The 20,180-nt window shown below is 37.9% G+C and overlaps 1 protein-coding gene across 2 annotated transcripts in view; it reads right to left on the bottom strand.

Moving 5' to 3' along the window:
- Nucleotides 1–20,180, bottom strand: part of TFCP2 (transcription factor CP2) — a 96,814-nt gene that overhangs the window by 37,464 nt on the left and 39,170 nt on the right. For both annotated transcript variants that reach the window (XM_037846079.1, XM_037846078.1), the window contains exons 2-3: nt 3,536–3,687; nt 2,910–2,986 (exon numbers count right to left, since the gene is read on the bottom strand). In XM_037846079.1, coding sequence (XP_037702007.1) covers nt 2,910–2,986; nt 3,536–3,687 — 229 coding nt within the window. The remainder of the gene's footprint in view (nt 1–2,909; nt 2,987–3,535; nt 3,688–20,180) is intronic.

Raw genomic sequence — 20,180 nt, 5'->3', positions numbered from 1 at the left:
ACTTTCAACAACCAGCAAGAACTGCAGAAACATGTTTCTCAAAGCTCCAGAAAACAGTTAAAGGGCTGCAGTAACATGGTAAGTGCCAAATTAAGAAAAAGGCTACTTAAAAACGGTATGATTCCATAGCATAATACTACAGGCCTCTCCCACCCCTCACCCACTCAGCATAGAGCCAGCCCTTGTTCCCAATGCAGATCCCTGGTCCCAGTTCTGGAGGTTGCAGATTAATGTATACCTCATACATACAATGGGAGTATGGATGTCTGGCCCAATCTGTCTGGTGGTGGCCTAGAGACTTAGGATCCCAGGACTTGTCCTGTGTGTAAAAGGCAGTTCACACAGCTCTCCTATAGAACACAGTGGAGAACAGTTAAGTTGTACTACTTGGGGCAAGGGATTGCTGGCTGCAGGATATACGATGCAGTGCTTAAGACCTTGAAGAAACTGTTTCCTGAGGAAGAGGGTACATTCAATTCCATATAAATGGGGGAATTCCCATGGTGATGAGCACATGCCCAAGGTAAGAGGCATGTGCAGAAAGGATCAGGCAGGCCCCTACGCTTTGGCCTAGAGCTATTGTCCAAACTCATTTTAAGGATAAGCTCTGAAGGAGAGCACTCTCATAGATCAATCTGCAAAGACTGGGAAGTTGTTTTCCTTTCCTTTTTTTTTTTGTTAGCTCCTGGCATTCAAGTGAAGTTCTGTTATAACACTAACTGGATATAAGCTTAAGGAACAGAAGCCTCAGAGTCCAAACTCCAGTAATTACATGCTAAAATATCAAAATGTCCAGGTTTCAGTAAAAGATTTCAAAACATACGAAGAAACAGGAAGCCAAGGCAAAGGAGAAGATTAAAGCATTAGAAATCATCAATAAGGAGGGCCAGAGCTGGGACATACCAGACAAAGACTTTAAAAAATGGTTTTAAATATGCTTAAAGAGCTAAAGGAAAACATGGACAAAGAACTAAAGGAAATCAGGAAAACAAAAGATGATCACAAAGAGAATACCAATAGAGAGATGGAAATTATGAAAAGGAACCAAACAGGGCTAAAAACCACAGTAAAAAAAAAAAAAAAAAAAAAAAAATTCTCTGAAGGGTTTCAATAGTGGTTTGGAGCTGGCACAAAAAAGAATCAGTGAATTTGAAGATAAGACTATTGAAATCACCCAGGCTGAGAAGCAGAAAGAGGAAAGAATGAAGAAAAGTGAACAGAGTCCGCAAAACCCGTGGGACACCATCAAGCATACCAATATATGCATTGTGGGAGTCCCAAAGGAAAAGAAAGGGGCTGAGAGAATATTCAAAGAAATAATGGCTGAAAATTTCCCCAATTTAATGAAAAACATGAATATACATACCCAAGATGCTTAATGAACTCCAAATAGAATAAACCCAAATAGACACACACTGTGGCATATTATAATCAAACTGTTGAATGCCAAAGATAAAGAGAAAATCCTAAAACCCACAGGAGAGAAGCAACGTGTCACATACCAGGGAGTCTCAGTAAGATTAAGTACTGATTTCTTACCAGAAACCATGGAGGCAAGAAAGCAGTAGCATGACATATTTAAAATTCTTAAGGCAAAACAATGCCAACTAAGAATTCTTTATCCAGCAAAACTGTCTTTCAAAAATGGGAGAGATTAAGACATTCCCAGATAAACAAAAGCTGAGGGAGTTAATCACCACTAGACCAGCCCTACAAGAGATGCTTAAGAGAGTTCTGGAAGTTGAAAGAAAAAGACAATAGACCATATATCAAAGCTGCATGAAGAAATAATGATCTCCTGTGAGGGTTATGACATGGGTAAATACAAATGTTTGTAACTCCACTTTTTACTTCTTACAGTATCTAAAAGGCAAATGCATAAAATTTAATGATCAATCAGTGGGTTTGGATTCATACCATGTAAACATTTAATCTGTGACAAGAACTACATAAAGGTGGGGGTATAGAAACATAGTTTGTATATACTATTGAAGTTAAGTTGGTATCAAAGCAAATGAGATTGCTACAAAGTTAGGATGTTAGATTTAAGCCCCCCTGGTAACTGCAAAGAAAACATTAGAGAACATGCAAGCTCAATGAGAAAGAAATTAGAGTACAAGACGCCAGGGGTAGGTAGCAGGGGGGATGGCAAATTAATGCAAAATGAGTATAGGGTTTCTGTTTGGGGAGATGAGAAAGTTTTAGTAATGGAAGGTGGTAAGGGTATGGCAACATAGTGAATGTGATTAATCCCACTGAATGGTATTCTTGGGAGTAGGTGAGATGGGAAAATTTTTGTCATATATATGTTCTCACAACTAAAAAGAAAGAGCAAGTAAAGAGACAAAGACTATTAAAAGGCAATACATAATCGTGGATGGCATCTAACAAGGAGTAGAGAAGCTCAAAGGGGCATTATTGGAACTTCTGAAAAAACCGGAATGTAGACAATAAGCTTTACAACAATGTTAAATTTCTTGAACTTAATAATTGTGCTTAAGGTGGATAAACAAGTGAATATCCTTGTTTTTTAAGAAATGTACATAGCAGTATTAAGTGTTCAAGGAATATGATATATACAACCTACACTCAAGTGTTCAGAAAACGGATTGATAGAAAGACAAGACAGATGGACTGACAGACAGAATGATATGGCAAATGTGGCAAAATGTTAAAATGGGGGGATAAGAGGAATACTGGAGCTCTCTGTATGGGGTTTGTATTTTGCTTGTAACTCTCCTTAAGTTTGAAAGCATTTCAAAATAAAAAAGTTTCAAAAATTAAAAAAGAAAAGAATATTACACCACCACCACCACCATCATCACCACCACCACCACTACCCCCCACATCCAAAAGGGTCAATAAAAGGAATGGTCAATAAAAGGAGTAGTTTACTCATTTTCTTTTACCTTCACCAACTTGCCATTGATTTCTGGAAGTTCTCCTAGTTTCCTATTGTCTAGCATTCGGATTTCGTAAGACTGTCCTAGAAGAAAAAATAATTACATATTATATTCATCACAAACTAACTTTGCAAGATTCAGAAAGAAAAAAATTTGTTTTTTTAATATACAAGCATATAATATTATTAGCATTGGTAATGTCAACTATAAGTCTTTAGTATATGCTAAGCACTGTGCTAAGGGCTTTTAAACATTTAACTGATACAACTCTCCAAAGTATTATGAATCCCATTTTTACAGATAAGGAAATTGAAATTTAAAGAGTTTAAGCAACTTGTCCAAGGCCACATAACTGGTAAATAATAGTTACATATTTCTCATGTAGTACCCAATGGGGATGTCCAGGAAACAAGGATTAGAAAGAGGGAGATGGGAACTAAAAACGGGCAAGTAGACAGAAGAAACCAGTAATATATATCAAATAGGGCACTGAAATTCAAATCTCTGAAGTAAGGCTTCTAATCTGAATGGTCACACCAAAAAGATGAACTTTTTACATATAAGTGTACCTAATATAATGTTATGAATCCAGCAGATCTGCAAAAATATTAATGAATGAGGAAGTATCTAACCTTGATTGAGATATGTCAGTGTTTCATCGTGGAGTTTCACTGCTGGAGAGGTAGCTGCACAAAGCACATATTGAAAAGGTAGGATTTTATTCTCATTATCAGGAGGCAAACTTGACTCTTCCTGCTTGAAAATAGGCAGTGCGAGGACATCACTGAAATAAAACAAACAACTTACATTAGCCTCTGACAATGGTGCAAAAGCAGATTTACTGCTGAAACAAATTAACTGTAATCTGCCTTGGAAAATCATAAACATTACACACTTTGGTGGAGTTTCATCTGACCCTCCAGTTCAGATTACTTGCTGTGACACCCCTGACCATATCAATGTGAGGGAAGACAGGTAACTCACTGCTAAAACCAACTAAACATCCAGGGTGTTTCTAGGAATCATAGACTGGGGTTCCTAAAAGGACTTCAAAAATTGTGTGCAGAGTTCCAAAATTTAGATTTAGGTCACTCATTATCAGTAATGAATTTGTTCTCAGGTATAAACTATGAAGTCTTTATAACTAAATCAGTTGATCTACTCTAAGAACTAAAACAAGGGTCAGAATTCCAATAAGCCACCTGAAAAGGACAGATCAATGGCAAGTATATATTTCAGAGCTACCTCTTCCAAGAAAAAGCTTCTTTTATCTGTCTACCAGTTTATCCTAAACTTGCAAACCAAAGACACATATACAGTGAATTCTAGCATGTTAGTCATTCTGAGGTGCTAGTGGAAGAGTAATGAGCCAAGTCAGAGGTCCTGGGTTCCAGTCCCTAAAACCTTGGCTCAGGCAAGTATTAGATAAATATTCTGAATCTTCATTTCTTCATCTATTAAATGGAATTTCATTTGCTGTCAAGAACAAGTATGTAAGAAAGTATTTTACAAACCTCAGGTACTAAAATGGATGTAAAGGATTAGCAAAAATTTTCCCTCATAAACTTTAGCCATGGATTAGTGGGAGAGAATATACTAGTCTCTAGACTGGTAATGACTTGATCAGCATTCACCCCAGAAAAAATTTTAAAAGGCATTTAAGATTCACAAAATGATGGGGCATTTCCAATTATCTCAAGACATGCCATAAAATTCTAAAAATTTATTTTAATTACTTTAAAGAATATGTGCATGTACTCACTAGAAAGGTTAAAATGAAAAAGACTAACAAATACAAATGTTGACAGGGATGCGGAGCAACCACAACTCTTGTACTTTGCCAGTGGAAATACAAAAATGATATAACCACTTTAGAAAAAGTTTTGGCAGTTTCTTATAAAAGTATATAGGCACCCACCCTTTGACCCAGCAATTCCACTCATAGTTATCTATCAAAGAGAAATGAAAACCTATGTTCACCCAAAGACTGGTACATGAATGTTCATAGCATAAAAGCCAAAACTGGAAAGGATCCAAATGTCTTTGATTAACAGAATGCAAGCACAATGGAATACTACTCAGCAAAACAAAGGGATGCAGCAACATAGATCAATGTCACAGACATAATGCTGAACAACAAAAGAAGCTAGACACAAAGATTATATACTGTGTGGTTGTATTTATATAATGTTCTAAAACAGGCAAAATTTCTAAGAACAGTTGTTTTCTGGCAGGGCAGAGATTGACTTGGAAGGAACACAGCCTTCTTGGGGAGATAAAAATATTTTATACTATGATAAGTGTGGGTGTGATATGGTTGCATCCACTTGTCAAAACTGTATGGCTAAAATCTGTGCATTTTGATGTATATAAATTGTACCTAAACATTCAAAAAAAGAACTATAAAAAAATTTATTGAGTAAATGGGGAACTGGTGGAGGCCAAAATAAGACAGGAGTAGTAGCATTTTGATAATTTTTAAAGTTGGGTAATGGGTACAATTATGGGTTCATTATACTATTCTGTTTACTATATTTTTAAATATGTTTGCTTAATGGGTTTAAATATATATTGTATACTACATATTTAAATTTTCCTATAATAAAAGGTTTTTTTAAAAAAGAAAAAAAATATATATATGCCACAAAAGAAAGAGCACAGGTACATGAAATTAAACAACTGAGATTCCTCCAAAAAGTTAGAGATCAAGGATCTAGTAATTCTTGTCAACATTCCCCATATTCAAAAAGGAATGTATCCAAACCCTTATCTAAAATTTAAATATTATGCTTATAAAACAAAGAGACCAAAATCAATTTTACTATGCACAGAAAAAAGGCAATTCCTTGTATGTACCTGTATCCCTCAGCAGTATATATATACATGTGTGCATATATATGTGTGTGTGTGTGTGTATATATACTCCCACACACATATACACATTAAATTATAGGGTCATTGCATTTAGGCAAAAACAAAGATGACTATGCTTATGTGAATCTCACAGACATTATAAATTCTTATAGGAAAACCAAACAAGAAGCCAATGTTTCGATTTCTGATCTAACCCAAATAGGTAGAATAAAAATGCTTAAAAAAAAGGGAAGAAAAGAAAGAAATTTCTCTTTCTACTGATGTCTAAATAGCAGGCTACATGTTATTAGTTGAATCCAACCAGATGCAAATCAGTTTTTATGAAACACAGGAAGTTTCTTGTTGCTAAAAAGTATTTCAAAGGACAGAAAAACAAGGATGCCTTACCTTTTCTTAGGTCTGGAAATGTGTGTGACTTGGGTGGAGTTAACAGTACATATTAATTTGTTAGATGAAACATATTATTGTTCCCTTGTATTTAAAACCATAGAAGCACAGGGTTAGAAAAGTACTATTGTTACCCTGAGACCTTGAGACCTTTTAAAACTCTAGTAACGTACTCTGTCCCAGTTCTTCCACTTCTTAAAATCAGGAAGCTATCATTGCTCCCACATAAACATATATAAAATAAAGCAGAACACTACAAAACTGAAGAAACACAGCATTAATATTTGGATATAAATGGGAGATTTCACTGCCATATCATTTTTAAATGTATCACATCTGATGATTCTTTGAAGATTAGCGAAAAGTACCATGAATCAAGGCAAATCAAATCTTGCAATATGGCAAGAGCTCATCTTTATGAAGGCAGACATTTTGTTTCTGTTTTTTTTTTTTTTTTTGCTTGTCATGCCAAGCAAGGTTAATATAAAGCAACAGTTCTTAGCCTTCTCAGTATAATGTGGCACTACAATGACTAAGCATAGAACTATCATTTGGGCTGGAATTCTCATGATTCTAAAAGTTACCCCCAAATTAACTTAAAACAGTACAGACAGACCAAATAAACAAGATTACATTTCCTCACCAGAGAATTTAAGATATACAAAACCTAAATATATTTCAATTACTTGTGTCCTTGCTGCAATGCATTTCTTTTACTCTGCTGTAAGAGCACAAGAGTACCATTCTGCATCCCAGAGGTAGGAACTAAAGGTCACTCTAGCAAATACAGTTTTAGGCTCCTGCTTATACCAAGTTCCAAAACAAATTTAAGGAACAATTTTGGAAATACAAAAGTCTGCTCCTTTATCAATCATAAATGAATGTAGATTAGGAAAACCTACTCTGGTAGACACCAGGTAGTTACTGCCAATGCATAATTTAGCATTTTATTATATTCTCTGATTACTTCATGTATTTAATTTCAATTAAACATAAGCCATTTGGAAGAATGATTTCTCTTTTTATGTGCTTAGTAAATAGTTATTGATTTGATTTATACTTGGTTTGCATTTCTCCAGAATGCTCAGTACTGCATACATCGTGATCATTTTGGAATTTTCTTGATATTTCACCCTACCACTGACTAAAAAGCACTGTAAGGGTATAGAAATCTTAACTGTTACATGATTATTTAAGAATATGTTAAAAATGTGCACCCCTATGTGGAAATCCACACTGGAAGATGAAGGTATAGCAGAAAGTATTTGAGTGATGCTAAGAAAGGAAAAGAACTAATATAAGGAGTGATCTCCTGTATGAAACTGGGACTCCACAAAGAGCTGCTCAGCCTTAAGGTCCCCTAAAGTATAAATTACCCTCTTGAAACAAGGCAACTCCTGAATGGTCTCTTATTAGTTTACAACCATGGTTTAACCTCCCTCCAGGCCTAACAGATGCTAAGATGCCCTCTCTTACAAAGAACCTAGAGAAAGGTGGGGTGGAGTGGGGTAAGGTAGGGGAAGAGTTTGATGAGCTCTACTTCGAGTAATAGAGTCAAGAGACTTACTACAGGTGTTTGTAGCATCTAAGGGAATGAGAAACTAACAAAGCTGGGGCAATAAGATGTCATGAACCTCTAACTTGCCTATTTGTAACCCTCATTTAGCCTCTACCATGATAAGAATAAAACATTTGAAACAAAGCATACCCATATCTCTATCTTGGCTACATCAGTAAAGGGCAAGAACTGAAGAGATTATGCCCTACTGTGAGGTCAGCTTCTAAAGAAGAAAATCTCCAGTAAATAATTGGTAGTGACCGAACTTTAAAGAGGGGAGAAAAGTAGATTGATTTCTGGGATTTGTGAGAAGGGTGGAAGGGTAGATCAGGAAGCAGATCTGCCAAGTTTAACATGAAGCCAATGACATGTCCTGACTACAAAGTAATGGTGAGAATTAGCTTACTTTCTGGAGCCCGCTGTCACAAAACAGTTATAATTTGTGCTACCTGAACATCTACTGAAAAATCTAGTTCAACTGAAAAGCAGTGTGTAGGATAAATCTGCCTTGCCAATTCTTCTATCACCCAGAGGGCAGAAGAAGTGTGTGGAATTACAATTCTGAGTCTAATTTGACCAAGAAGAAGCAACTAATCAGAAAAAAGGAAATGGTGAGATCCTCAAAAGAAAGCATCCAAGTCAGATAGGCAGGAAGAAGAGCTTGGAACACAATCAGATGTGGATACTAGACCCTTGGGGAGCAGGATTCAAACAGTGACAAGGACTAACACCAAGCTCATGGTCTGAGACACTAAAAGGAAGACAATAGGGTAGAGATTCTCAAAAATGAAATTCTGGCAATTTTACATTATTTGGGACAGAGTGGGGGAAGAAAAGGGGAAGTACATAAAAAGATTAGATAGAAAGCTAGCCAATCAACTCAGAATTAGAAGGACATGCAAAAGAAAGACATATATAAAAGGAAACTATATATATAAAAAAAGTGGCACAGATGTACATAAGAAAGATGCTTGAGCTGAAGAATGTGCTGAGGCATGTAAAAAAGTAAGAAAAGCACAGGCCTCTCTGATGTAAATGGCACGTTATTAATTAATATGAAGCAGAGACTGAAGAACAACTCAATTCCTGTTTTACCTCATCTTTTTTGCAAAGAGAAATCATCAAGAAAAGAAGAAATGTTGGGAAGAGTACATTAATGACCAAGATAAATAAGGATACTATCAAACACTGCCTGTATGCCTAATGAATGAAAATCCCTCCTGGATAAATTATGTACCAGGAGAATTAAACAATGGGCAGATAAGATCCACGAGTGACATTCTGTAAACTCAAATGAATCTTATGATTCTAGAAGGCCAAATATACATTAGCTTTTCTTTTTCATCCCCATGGCATTGTTGGCCTGGCGGTGCAACTCTATTTCGGGAGGAGAAATTGTTTCAGGTTCAGACATCTTTGCGTGAGTAAATCTTTTCTCTTGAATTGGGTTTATAGAGACCCCATCTCACCAGAAGTTGGGAGGTCTCACCTCTCCTGATGTGTCAGACAATACCTGGATAATGGGTTTGAGGCCCACCTTAATCTGGCTTGAGAGTCTGCTTAAGGGCATAGATTGTCCTGTTGGCTCAGCTGACCATGAGATCTAGCCCACTTGTGTGTTCCCACTCCCTTTTCCCAGAGCATGTCCATGCTGTTAAGAAGATGCTTCTTCAAACCATTTGTTTCCTAGGCTGAGACCTTCTGAAAGTGTGCCAAAACCTTGTAACCAATAAATATGGGAAATATTTACATTACTGAAGGTAAAAGCCCACTAAAATGTATTCTGGATAACTGGTCAGTGTTTACCAATGAGTCTATGAAAAAGAACAGAATGATTTTTTTCTGTAATACCACATGGCCTCAACATAAATTTGATTCTGGGGAAAAACGGCCAGTAGAATGAACTCTTAATCATAACACCATTTTACAACTAGAGTTATTCTGCAAAAGAGAAGAATGGGATGAGATCCCCTGTATCCAATCATTTATGACATCATGTCAAAGTAAGAATTTTCAGAAAAGATGTTGAATTATGGTACAAAAAGAAGATGAATTATAGGGACAGAAAACAGGGAAAGATCCGGGTAAAACTTCAAGAAAAAGAAAGAGGTGTTGCCAGATTCTTGCCCTGATAGGTTCTATCACATACATTTAGAATCTCTCTCCACATCCCCACTTCCTTATGCAGGAGAAGAAGAAGGCGAGGAATCCTCACCTCAAAGTGAATCCTCATCAGGTTCTTCTCCCAGCCAAGAAGAATGGTCTCCCCATCCCATACCTGTGAGGATACACATTTTGGCTGGGGAGCCACCCAAACCCAGGCAGGGCAATTTCCACTCAGACAGGTCCTCACCGGACTAGACAATCAGGGATTCAATTTTGTGCATACCCCCTTTTCCACTTGACTTATATAACTGGAAAAACAACATGTCCTCATATCAAGATGACCTGAGGAAAATGGAAAACCTTTTCTCCTCTATCTTTGCAACCCATAACCCTACCTGGGCAGACACCCAGGAACTTTTAAACATTCTCCTTACCCAGGAAGAACACTGGATGGTACTTGAGAAAGCCAGGTTAGAAGCCGACAGAGTGCATGAATTAAAACACATGAATTCAGATTCTGGGAGCATTAGCAGTTCCAGCCTCTGAATCACACTGTGACCCCAATGAACAAGGGGACTGAGTCAAATTAGATCACTATAAAAGCTGCATAATCACAGGGTTGCAGAAAGAGGCCCTGGAACTAAAAAGCTTAAGAAAAATCCAAGAAGTCCAGCAGGGACCAAAAGAGAACCCCTCTGTTTTTCTTTAAAGAATTTTTGGGACTTTTTGGCAATATACTGACATAGACCCAGAACACCATGATAACATGAGACTAACAAATACAACTTTCATCAGCCAGAGTGCCCCAGACATCAGAATAAAATTGCAGAAATTAGAAGGAGGGCTGGGAATGCAATGTCACACTTGCCAAGGTTTTCATTTATAGAGATCAAATCCAGGAAAAACAACTGAAGTGGCAAGTGGCCCTACTAAGCACAGCCTCGCCTGGAGCTCCAACGGAACAAGATGAACCAGATCGAATCAGGAAGAACGAGGAAAGGTAAGACCCCAGAAGCTCCCAACTAAATATAAAACCAACCGTCCACCCTAAGGCCACAGCAACATGCCTACTGCAAAGAGAAAGATCATTGGTGGTGGGAAAGCCCAAATCGCCCCCAGAGAGAGGAGACTCAAGGACCCCGCAAACCACTTACCGAATCCCTCAGTGAAGGGGGTGAAAACAACCCAGAATGATGGGGCCCAGGGGCACCTTCCAACTTCAACCCAAACCTTTCCCACCAGGGGCCCCAGGTATCTATACTAGTGGGAAAAAGACTTGTGGACTTTCTCATCCATATAAGAAATACTTACTCAGTTTTAAATAAAAGACCAGGGGCATTCTCTCCAAAGACTACAACAGTATTAGGAGTTTCTGGATCCTCAAATAGCACACAACCCCTTGAATGCCAGCTGGGAAATATCTCTAAAGCATAGCTTCCTCTATATTCCCGAATGTCCTATGCCTCTGCTCAGATGAGACCTGCTATCCAAATTAAAATGCACAGGTGACTTCTTCAGTCAATAAACTAGATACTGAAGTTCCTCCAAACCAACCTTGTGCCTTGCAACCTGCAGTGCTGCACCTAGGAGAAAAACTGCAATCAGAGATATCAGAAGATACCCTTCTAAAGGTAAGGCCAGAGGTATGGGCTGATGGGAGGCTGGGAAGAGCAAGAACTGCCGAGCCAGTCCAGGTGAGGATTCAGCCCAACTCAAAGATTCCTAACCTCAAACAGTAACTGCTAAAGAAGGAGGCCGAGAGGGCATAAAGCCAAAAATAGACTCTTTTTCTCAAACTAAAGTTAATATGGCCTTTACGTTCTCCATACGACACTCCTTCTTGCCTACTCTAAAGCCTGGTACTAAAAGAGAGTATCAATTTGTACTGGATTTAAGGGCTATCAACTAAATAGCAGAAGACATTCATCTAGTAGTACTCAATCCAAACGCCTTACTGACTACTCTGGAGATTTTTGTTGGTTCACCGTGTTAGATTTAAAGGATGCTTTCTATTGTGTGCCCTTAAGCCTGGAGTCCCAGGAAATATTTGCATTTGAATGGGAGGACCAAGAGATTAAGACAAAACAGCAGTACTATTGGTCTGTTCTCCTTCAGGGGTTCAAAAATGCCCCTATATTATTTAGGGAAACTAGTCAGAGACTTAAGAGAGTTGCAGATCTGAGACAGAGTGCTTTTGCAATACGTATGATCGCTAGCAGATCAAAAGAGGCTTCAGACCTGAATTCCTAGAAGACTGGAGGTACAAAGTGTCTAAGAAAAAGGCTCAGGTCTCTCAGCCCAGTGTAAAATATCTAGAATTTGAGTTACCGAAAGGACAGAGGAACTTACTGTCAGATGGAAGAGAAGCCTTAGACATCTGCTGGAAACTCCATGCATCCTAGGGGCCAGAATCAACAGGGAAAACTGAAAAGGCGAACCACACGCTGAAAAGGACTCTAGCTAAAATAGGCTGAGACAAATTTAACCTGGGACAAAGCCTTGCCAGTTGCCCTGCTCAGGATGAGTGGCCCCCAGAAGTAGGCTTGAGTTAAACCCTTATGAAATGATGTATGGGAGACCCTTCCAAAAACAAATTCCAACCTGTGGTAATGAGAATTTAATAACTGAATTAAATACCATTAAATATCTTAGTCTCACCATTTCTGCTATATATCAGTATACTTCTGATAGACTTGCATTTCCCACTGATGTCCCTTACATTATATGGTTTATGGAGACTGGGTATTATTAAAAAGTTGGAAAATTCAACCTCCTGATAGTCAACCGCAACCCCAATGGGAACTGCCTTACCAGATTCTACTTGTTACTCACTCCTCTGTTAAGTTGCAGGGTATTAAGATGTCGACACATCACTCAAGAGTGAAGCTACTTAACTTCCAAGGAGACTTCCCAACATCCTGATGGAAGAGAACTGAAGCAACATCAAATCATAAACCCAGCAAGGACCACTGGGCAACCCCTGATTACATCTGCAAACCCATCTCAGACTTGAAATTCCTTTTTAAACAGAGCTAAGATAAGTAATGTTTAATGTAGACTGTTCTGTGTGGCCACATATTCTTTTATATATTATTAGTTGGATAATAGTTATAATTTTTTTTTATCTTTCCAAGTATGATTTAACAAGTAGTTATATAGGAAATTTCCAAAAATGTTATGAGTTACATTACCATAGTTTCAGTTATCTCCTTAATGTGAAATACAACATTTACACAAAAAGGTGGTAAATTTCAAATTACAATTTAGCAAGTAGCTATAGAACAAATTTCAAAGAATGCTATGGGTTACAGTTCCACCATTTCAATTCTCTCCTTCTGGTCATTCTAATACCCTAGCAACTAAGAAAATAATATAGAGATTTGGTATTCTCATAACCCTCTGTTAAATTCTATCTTGTCTGTTGCTACTAGAGAGTTTAATCACTTTCCAGATCTTCAGGGATGTACATTGATTTTACACTGCTCAGGGAGTTCACAGAAGTGGTAACATACAATATCTCTCCTTTTGTGTCTAACTCATTTCACTCAGCATTACATCTTCAAGGTTTATCCACGCTGCCGTATGTTTCAGGACCTTGTTCCATCTTACTGCTGCATACTAGTCCATAGTATATATACACCACATTTTGTTTATCCACTCATCTGCTGAAGGACACTTGGATTGTTTCCATCTTGTAGCAATTGTGAACAGTGCTGCTATAAACACTGGTGTACAGATGTCTGTTTGTGTCACTACTTTCAAATCTTCTGGGTATGTAACAAGAAGTGGAATTGCTGGATCGTAGAGTAATTCAATATCTAGTTTTCTGAGAAACTGCCAAACTGTCTTCCACAGCAGCTGTACCATTATACATTCCCACCAACAATGAGTAAGAGTTCCAATTTCTCCACATCCTCTCCATCATTTGTTGTTTCCCGTTTGTTTAATGGCATCCATTCTTACTGGTGTGAGATGGTATCTCACTGTGGTTTTGATTTCCATTTCCATAACAGCTAGTGAAGATGAACATTTTTTCATGTGTTTTTTAGCCATTTATATTTCCTCTTTGGAAAAATACCTTTTCATATCTTTTGCCAATTTAATAATTGGGCTGTTTATATTGTTGTTCAGTTGTTGGACTTCTTTATATATGCAGGATATCAGTCTCTTATCTGACACATGGTTTCCATTGAGTTGGCTGACTCTTCACCTTTCTGACAAAGTTTTCTGAGGTGCAGAAGCCTTTGATTTTGAGGAGTTCCTATTTATCTATTTTTTTCTTTTGTGGCTTGTGCTTTGGGTGTAAGGTCTAAGAAGCTACCTCCTATTACTAGGTCCTGAAGATGTTTCCCTATATTATCTTCTAAGAGTTTTATTGTTCTATCTCCTATATTGAGGTCTTTGATCTATTTTGACTAAATTTTTATATAGGGTGTGAGGTAGGGATCCTATTTCATTCTTTCGGTTATGGATATCAAGTTCTCCCAGCTCTATTTGTTAAAGACACTCTTCTGTCCCAGTTCTGTGGATTTGGGAGGCCTCATAAAAAATCAGTCAGTCATAGATCTGAAGGTCTATTTCCGAACTCTGAATTCAATTCCATTGGTCAATATGTCTATCTTTGTGACAATACCATGCTGTTTCGACCACTGTGGCTTTACATTAGGCTTCAAAGTCTGGAAGTGGTAAGTCCTCCCACTTAGTTCTTATTGTTTAGGATGTTTTTGGCAATTTGAGGCCCCTTTCCCTTCCAAATAAATTTGATAACAAGCTTTTCCAAGTCTGCAAAGTAGGTTGTTGGAATTTTCATTAGAATTACTTTGCATCTACAGATCAGTGTGGGTAGAATCAACATCTTAATGACGTTTAGTCTTCCTATCCATGAGCATGGAATATTTTTCCATCTATTTTGGTCTTTTTTATTTCTTTTAGTAAAATTTTGTAATTTTCTGTGTAGAGGTCTTTTACATACTTGGTTAAGTTTATTCCTAGGTATCTGATTTTTTTAGTTGTTATTTTGACTGGAATTTTTTTTTTTATCGCCTTTTCAGTTAGATCATTACAAGTATATAGGAACATTACCGACTTATGTGCATTAATCTTATATCCCACTACTCTGCTGAATTTGTTTATTAGCTCAAGTAGCTTTTTCATTGAATTCTCAGGATTTTCTAAATATAAGATCATATCATCAGCAAATAATGACAGTTTTACTTCTTCCTTTCCAATTTGAATGCCTTTTATTTCATTGTCTTGGCAAATTGCTCTGGCTAGAACTTCTAGCACAATATATGAACAACAGAGGTGACACTGGGCACCCTTGTCTCATTCCCGATCTGAGGGGGAAGGCTTTCAACCTCTCACCATTGAGTACTATGCTAGCTATGGGTTTTTCATATATCCCCCTTATCATATTGAGGACGGTTCCTTCAATTCCTACCTTTTGAAGTGTTTTTATCAAAAAGGTATGTTGAATTTTGTCGAATGCTTTTCCAGTATCAAGATGATCACTTGATTTTTCCCTTTTGATTTGTTAACATGTTGAATTTCATTAATTGATTTTCTTATGTTGAACCACCCTTGCATGTCAGGAAGAACCCCACTTCTTTCTGGTGTATAATTCTTTTAATGTGTCTTTGGATTCAGTTTGCAAGTATTTTGTTTAGGATTTTTCAATCTATATTCATTAGGGAGATTGGCCTATAGTTTTCCTTTTTTGTGGTGTCTTTATCTGGTTTTGGTATCAGAGTGATAATTAGCTTCATAAAATGAGTTAGGTAGTGTTTCTTTTTCTTCAATTTTTTGAAAGAATTTGAGCAGGAATGTGTTAATTCTTTTTGGAATGTTTGGTAAAATTCCCCCGTGAAGCCATCTGGCCCTGGGCATTTATTTGTTGGTATATTTTGATGACTAATTGGATCTCTTTGCTTTGTTGAGGTCTTCAATTTCTTCTTGGGTCAGTCTAGGTTGTTCATGTGTTTCCAGGAAATTATCCATTTCCTGTAAATTGTCTAGCTTGTTGGCATACAGTTCTTCATGGAATCCTCTTAGGATTTTTTTTATTTCTTCAGGATCTATAGTAATTTTCCCCTTCTCATTTCTGATTCTTTTTATTTGGGTCTTCTCTATTTTTTACTGTTAGTCTAACTAAGGGTCACTCAATCTTGTTGACCTTCTCAAAGAACCAACTATTGATTTTATTGATTTTATTTTTTTTGTTTTTGTTTATTTTGTTTGTTTGTTTGTTTTGTTCTCCAGCTCATCTCTTTCTGCTTTAATCTTCGTTATTTCTTTTTTTCTACTTGATTAGGGTTAGTCTGATGATCATTCTATAGCTTCTTCAGTTGTTCAGTTACGTTTTTGGTTTTAGTTCTTTCTTGCTTTTTAATAAATGCATTTAGAGTTATAAATTACCCTCTCAGCACCACCTTTGCTGCATCCCACTGGTTTTGATATGCTGTGTTCTCATTTTCAGTCGTCTCTACATATTTAACAATTTCTCTTGAAATTTCTTTGTTGACTCCCTTGTTGTTTAGGAGTGTGCTGTTTAACCTCCTTATATTTGTGAAAGAACTGGTTCTTTGGTGGTTATTGCTTTCTAGCTGCATTCCATTATGGTGCCCAGTGTCACCTTGTTTTAGTCTGCTAACGCTGCTGGAATGCAAAACACCCAATTTGGATTGGCTTTTCTAAAAGGGCGTTTATTTGGTTAAACAGTTACAGTCTTAAGGCCATAAAGTGTCCAAGGTAACACATCAGCAATCGGGTACCTTCACTGGAGGATGGCCAGTGGCGTCCAGAAAACCTCTGTTAGCTGGGAAGGCACGTGGCTGGTGTCTGCTCCAAAGTTCTGGTTTCAAAATGGCTTTCTCCCAGAACATTCCTTTCTAGGCTGCAGTTCCTCAAAAATGTCACTCTTAGTTGCACTTGGGATATTTGTCCTCTCTCAACTTCTCCGGAGCAAGAGTCTGCTTTCAACAGCTGTGTTCAAACTATCTCTCATCTGCAGCTCCTGTGCTTTCTTCAAAGTATCCCTCTTGGCTGTAGCAGCTTGCTCCTTCTGTCTGAACTTATATAGTGCTCCAGTAATTTAATTCAGACCCACCCTGAATGGGCAGGCCAACACCTCCATGGAAATTATCCAATCAGAGTCATCACCCACAGTTGGGTGGGGCGCATCTCCATGGAATTACAATCTAATCAACACTGAGAAATCTGCCCATACAAGATTACATCAAAGATAATGGTGTTTGGGGGACATAATACATTCAAACTGGCACACACCTCTATTGTTCAACATTGTGCTAGAAGTTCTAGCCAGAGCAATTTGCCAAGAATGAAATAAAAGGCATTAGGCAATTTGTTTGTACTTCTTTTTAAATTTATTAAGACTTGTTTTGTGCCTCAGCATATGATCTACCTTAGAGAACATTCCTTGGGCTCTAGAGAAGAATTTATATCCTGGTACTTTGGAATGTAACAATCTATATATTTGTTAAGTCCAATTCATTTTTCATATTGTTTAGGTTCTCAATTCCCTTATTGGTTCTCTTCTAGTTGTTCTATCTATAGAAGACAGTGGTGTATTGACGTCTCCCACTATTGTAGATGTGTCTGTTGCTCCCTTCAGTCTAGCCAATGTTTGTCTCATGCATTTTGGAGCTCCCTGATTGGGTGCATAAATATTTATGATAGTTATTTCTTCTTGGTGAATTGTCCCTTTTATTAATATATGAAATCCTTCTTTGTCTCTTATGACATCTCTGCATTTAAGGTCTATTTTGTATGACGTTAGTATAGCTACCCCAGCTTTCTTTTCATTGCAGTTTGCATAGAATATTTTTTTCCATCCTATCACTTTCAGTCTCTTTGTGTCGCAGGGTCTAAGATGAGTCCCTTGTAAATAGTGTATCAATGGGTCATACTTTCTAATCCATTCTACCAGTCTGTATGTTTTAATTGGAGAGTTTAATACATTCACATTCAAAGTTATTACTGTGAAAGCAGTTCTTGAACTGGCCATCTTATCCTTTGGTTTTTAATCATTAAGTCTATTTTTTCCCTGTCTCTTTTTTTTCCTTTAAGTTACCCTTACTAATACTCTTCAGTTCTGAGCCCTTCTCCAGACCTCTCTCTCCTTTATTTTTTTCTTAGATGGTAGAGCACCCTTTAGTATTTCTTGCAGGGCAGGTCTCTTGTTAACAAATTCTCTCAGCATTTGTCTGTGAAAATTTTAAGCTCTCCCTCAACTGTGAAGGAGAGCTTTGCTTGATAAGGAATTCTTGGCTGGAAATTTTTCTCTTTCAGAATCTGAAATATGTCATACCACTGCCTTGCCTCCATGGTGCCCACTGAGAAGTCAGTACTTAGTCTTATGTTGTTTCCCTTGTATGTGGTGAATCGCTTTTCTCTTGCTGCTTTCAGAACTTTCTCTTTCTCTTCGGCATTTGACAACCTAATTGGTATATGTCTCAGAGTAGGTTTATTTGGATTTATTCTATTTGGAGTTCTTTGGGCATCTTTGATTTGCATATTTATGTTGTTTGGAAGGGTTGGGAAGTTTTCACTAACTACATCTTGACACAGTCTTCCTAGCCTTTTATCCTTCTTTTCTCCTTCTGGGACACCAAAGATTCTTATATTTATGAACTTCATGTTGTCCAATATTTCTTTGAGATTCATTTCACATTTTTTTTATTTTTTTCACCATTTGTTCTTCTGTGCATTTGCATTCGATTGCCCATCCACCTATTCTTTCTTCTGCCTCTTCAAATATGCTGTTGTGTGTCTCTTGTATATTTTTAATTTGATCCAGTCTTTTATTTCCATTTTTTAATTTACTCTTTCAAAATCTTCTTTATGCTCTTCTAGAGTCTTCTTGATTTCTTTTATGTCTTTAGTCATCTCGTTGAAGTTGTTTTGGCGATTTGTTTGTACTTCTTTAATTAACTGCTCTAAATTTTGTATCTCTTCCAGCTTTTTAATTTGTTCATTTGGCTTGTCCATATCTTCTAGATTCTTTAAGTGTTTGTGATTTTTCTATTGGCTTCAGGGTATTTACTTGTCTTGATAAGGTTATTTTGGGAAATGCAGGATTATTTGAGCATTTATACATAATTTGGGAAAGCTACAGCTTGTTGGTGTGCAGTTTCCCAATCCTACCAGCAGGTGGCGCTCTTGAGCTACAGCTTGCTGGAATGCAGTTTCCCTATCCTACCAGTAGGTGGCTCTCTCAAGCCAGTCTTCCTTGTACTTCTCCTATGGGGTCCCCGGAGTCCAAACCGGGTGGGGAACCAATCAGTGCACAGGTTTTCTGTGTGCACCGGGGACTGCCTGTCCTGGAGCTGCGATGTGGGCCCTGGGCAGTCAGGCAGGGAGTCCACTGAAAGGCACCCTGCAGAACAAACGTGCACAGCTCCCTGCCTGCCATGTACCCACAAGTCTCTGGGGTGTGGGAGGGGCTCCTGATCATCAGCATGGCACCCTCTCCTTTCCCTGCCCCTTGCCGGTGCACCTCTCAGACTTCCATGGGGTAGAGCAAACACTGCCTCCCAGGTACCCTCACGGGACCTCCTAGCCGTCTGGCTGTGGGGGATCGCCTCCCCAGCTAACCACCAAGATAGGTGCATGGAAGTGGACAGCCGCTGCTCACTCTTTTGTCCACAGATTGTCTTGCCACTGCTGGCCCGGGAGGCCAAATAAACTTACCCCATCCCTTGAGTCACCATCTCCCCACATTTTTGTCCACATACCCTCCACATACTGTGGAGGACCCTCTATGGCCAGTCACACCCCAAAACCACAGTCCCAGGCATCCTCTGGCCCCTCTCAAGTTTCTTTCATGGAGGAGAAGCCCATTTTGCCTCACCTACTCCACCATCTTCCCAGAAGTCAATAGTTATAATCTTTTATGGTTTAATGTGCACTTATGCTTTACCTAGAGGTTGGAATCATTTTCTTTGTTGCCAGAAGCTGGAAAAGTTCATAGAAAATGGTTTCCTTTGTTTTAACTCCTATAATTCTGTTATCATGTAACCTCTCTTGCCTCATGAGCAAGTGGAAACAAGATTTCATTGTAAAACATCTCAAGCTTTAGCCTGGGGAGAAGAGTTCTAAAAATTGCTGGTTATGTCATTCAAACCCCTATACAAAATCCTCCTCCTACGTTGCCATACTTGCACCTAGCTTCCGCCAAGTCCCAGAGTTAATTCCTCTGATGGGTCAACAAAATCTTAAATTTTAACTTCCAACAGAAAAGAAACTGCTCGACTATAGTCCTTTTCCATGTTTTGATCTTACTCCATATCACAACCGCTTATTAGAGAAGCAAGATATGGAACACTATACGTAAG

This window comes from Choloepus didactylus, chromosome 8, assembly GCF_015220235.1.
Source record: "Choloepus didactylus isolate mChoDid1 chromosome 8, mChoDid1.pri, whole genome shotgun sequence".
Taxonomy (NCBI): domain Eukaryota; kingdom Metazoa; phylum Chordata; class Mammalia; order Pilosa; family Megalonychidae; genus Choloepus; species Choloepus didactylus.
Note: the sequence above shows the minus strand (reverse complement) of the source record. Positions and strands in the feature narration are given on the sequence as shown.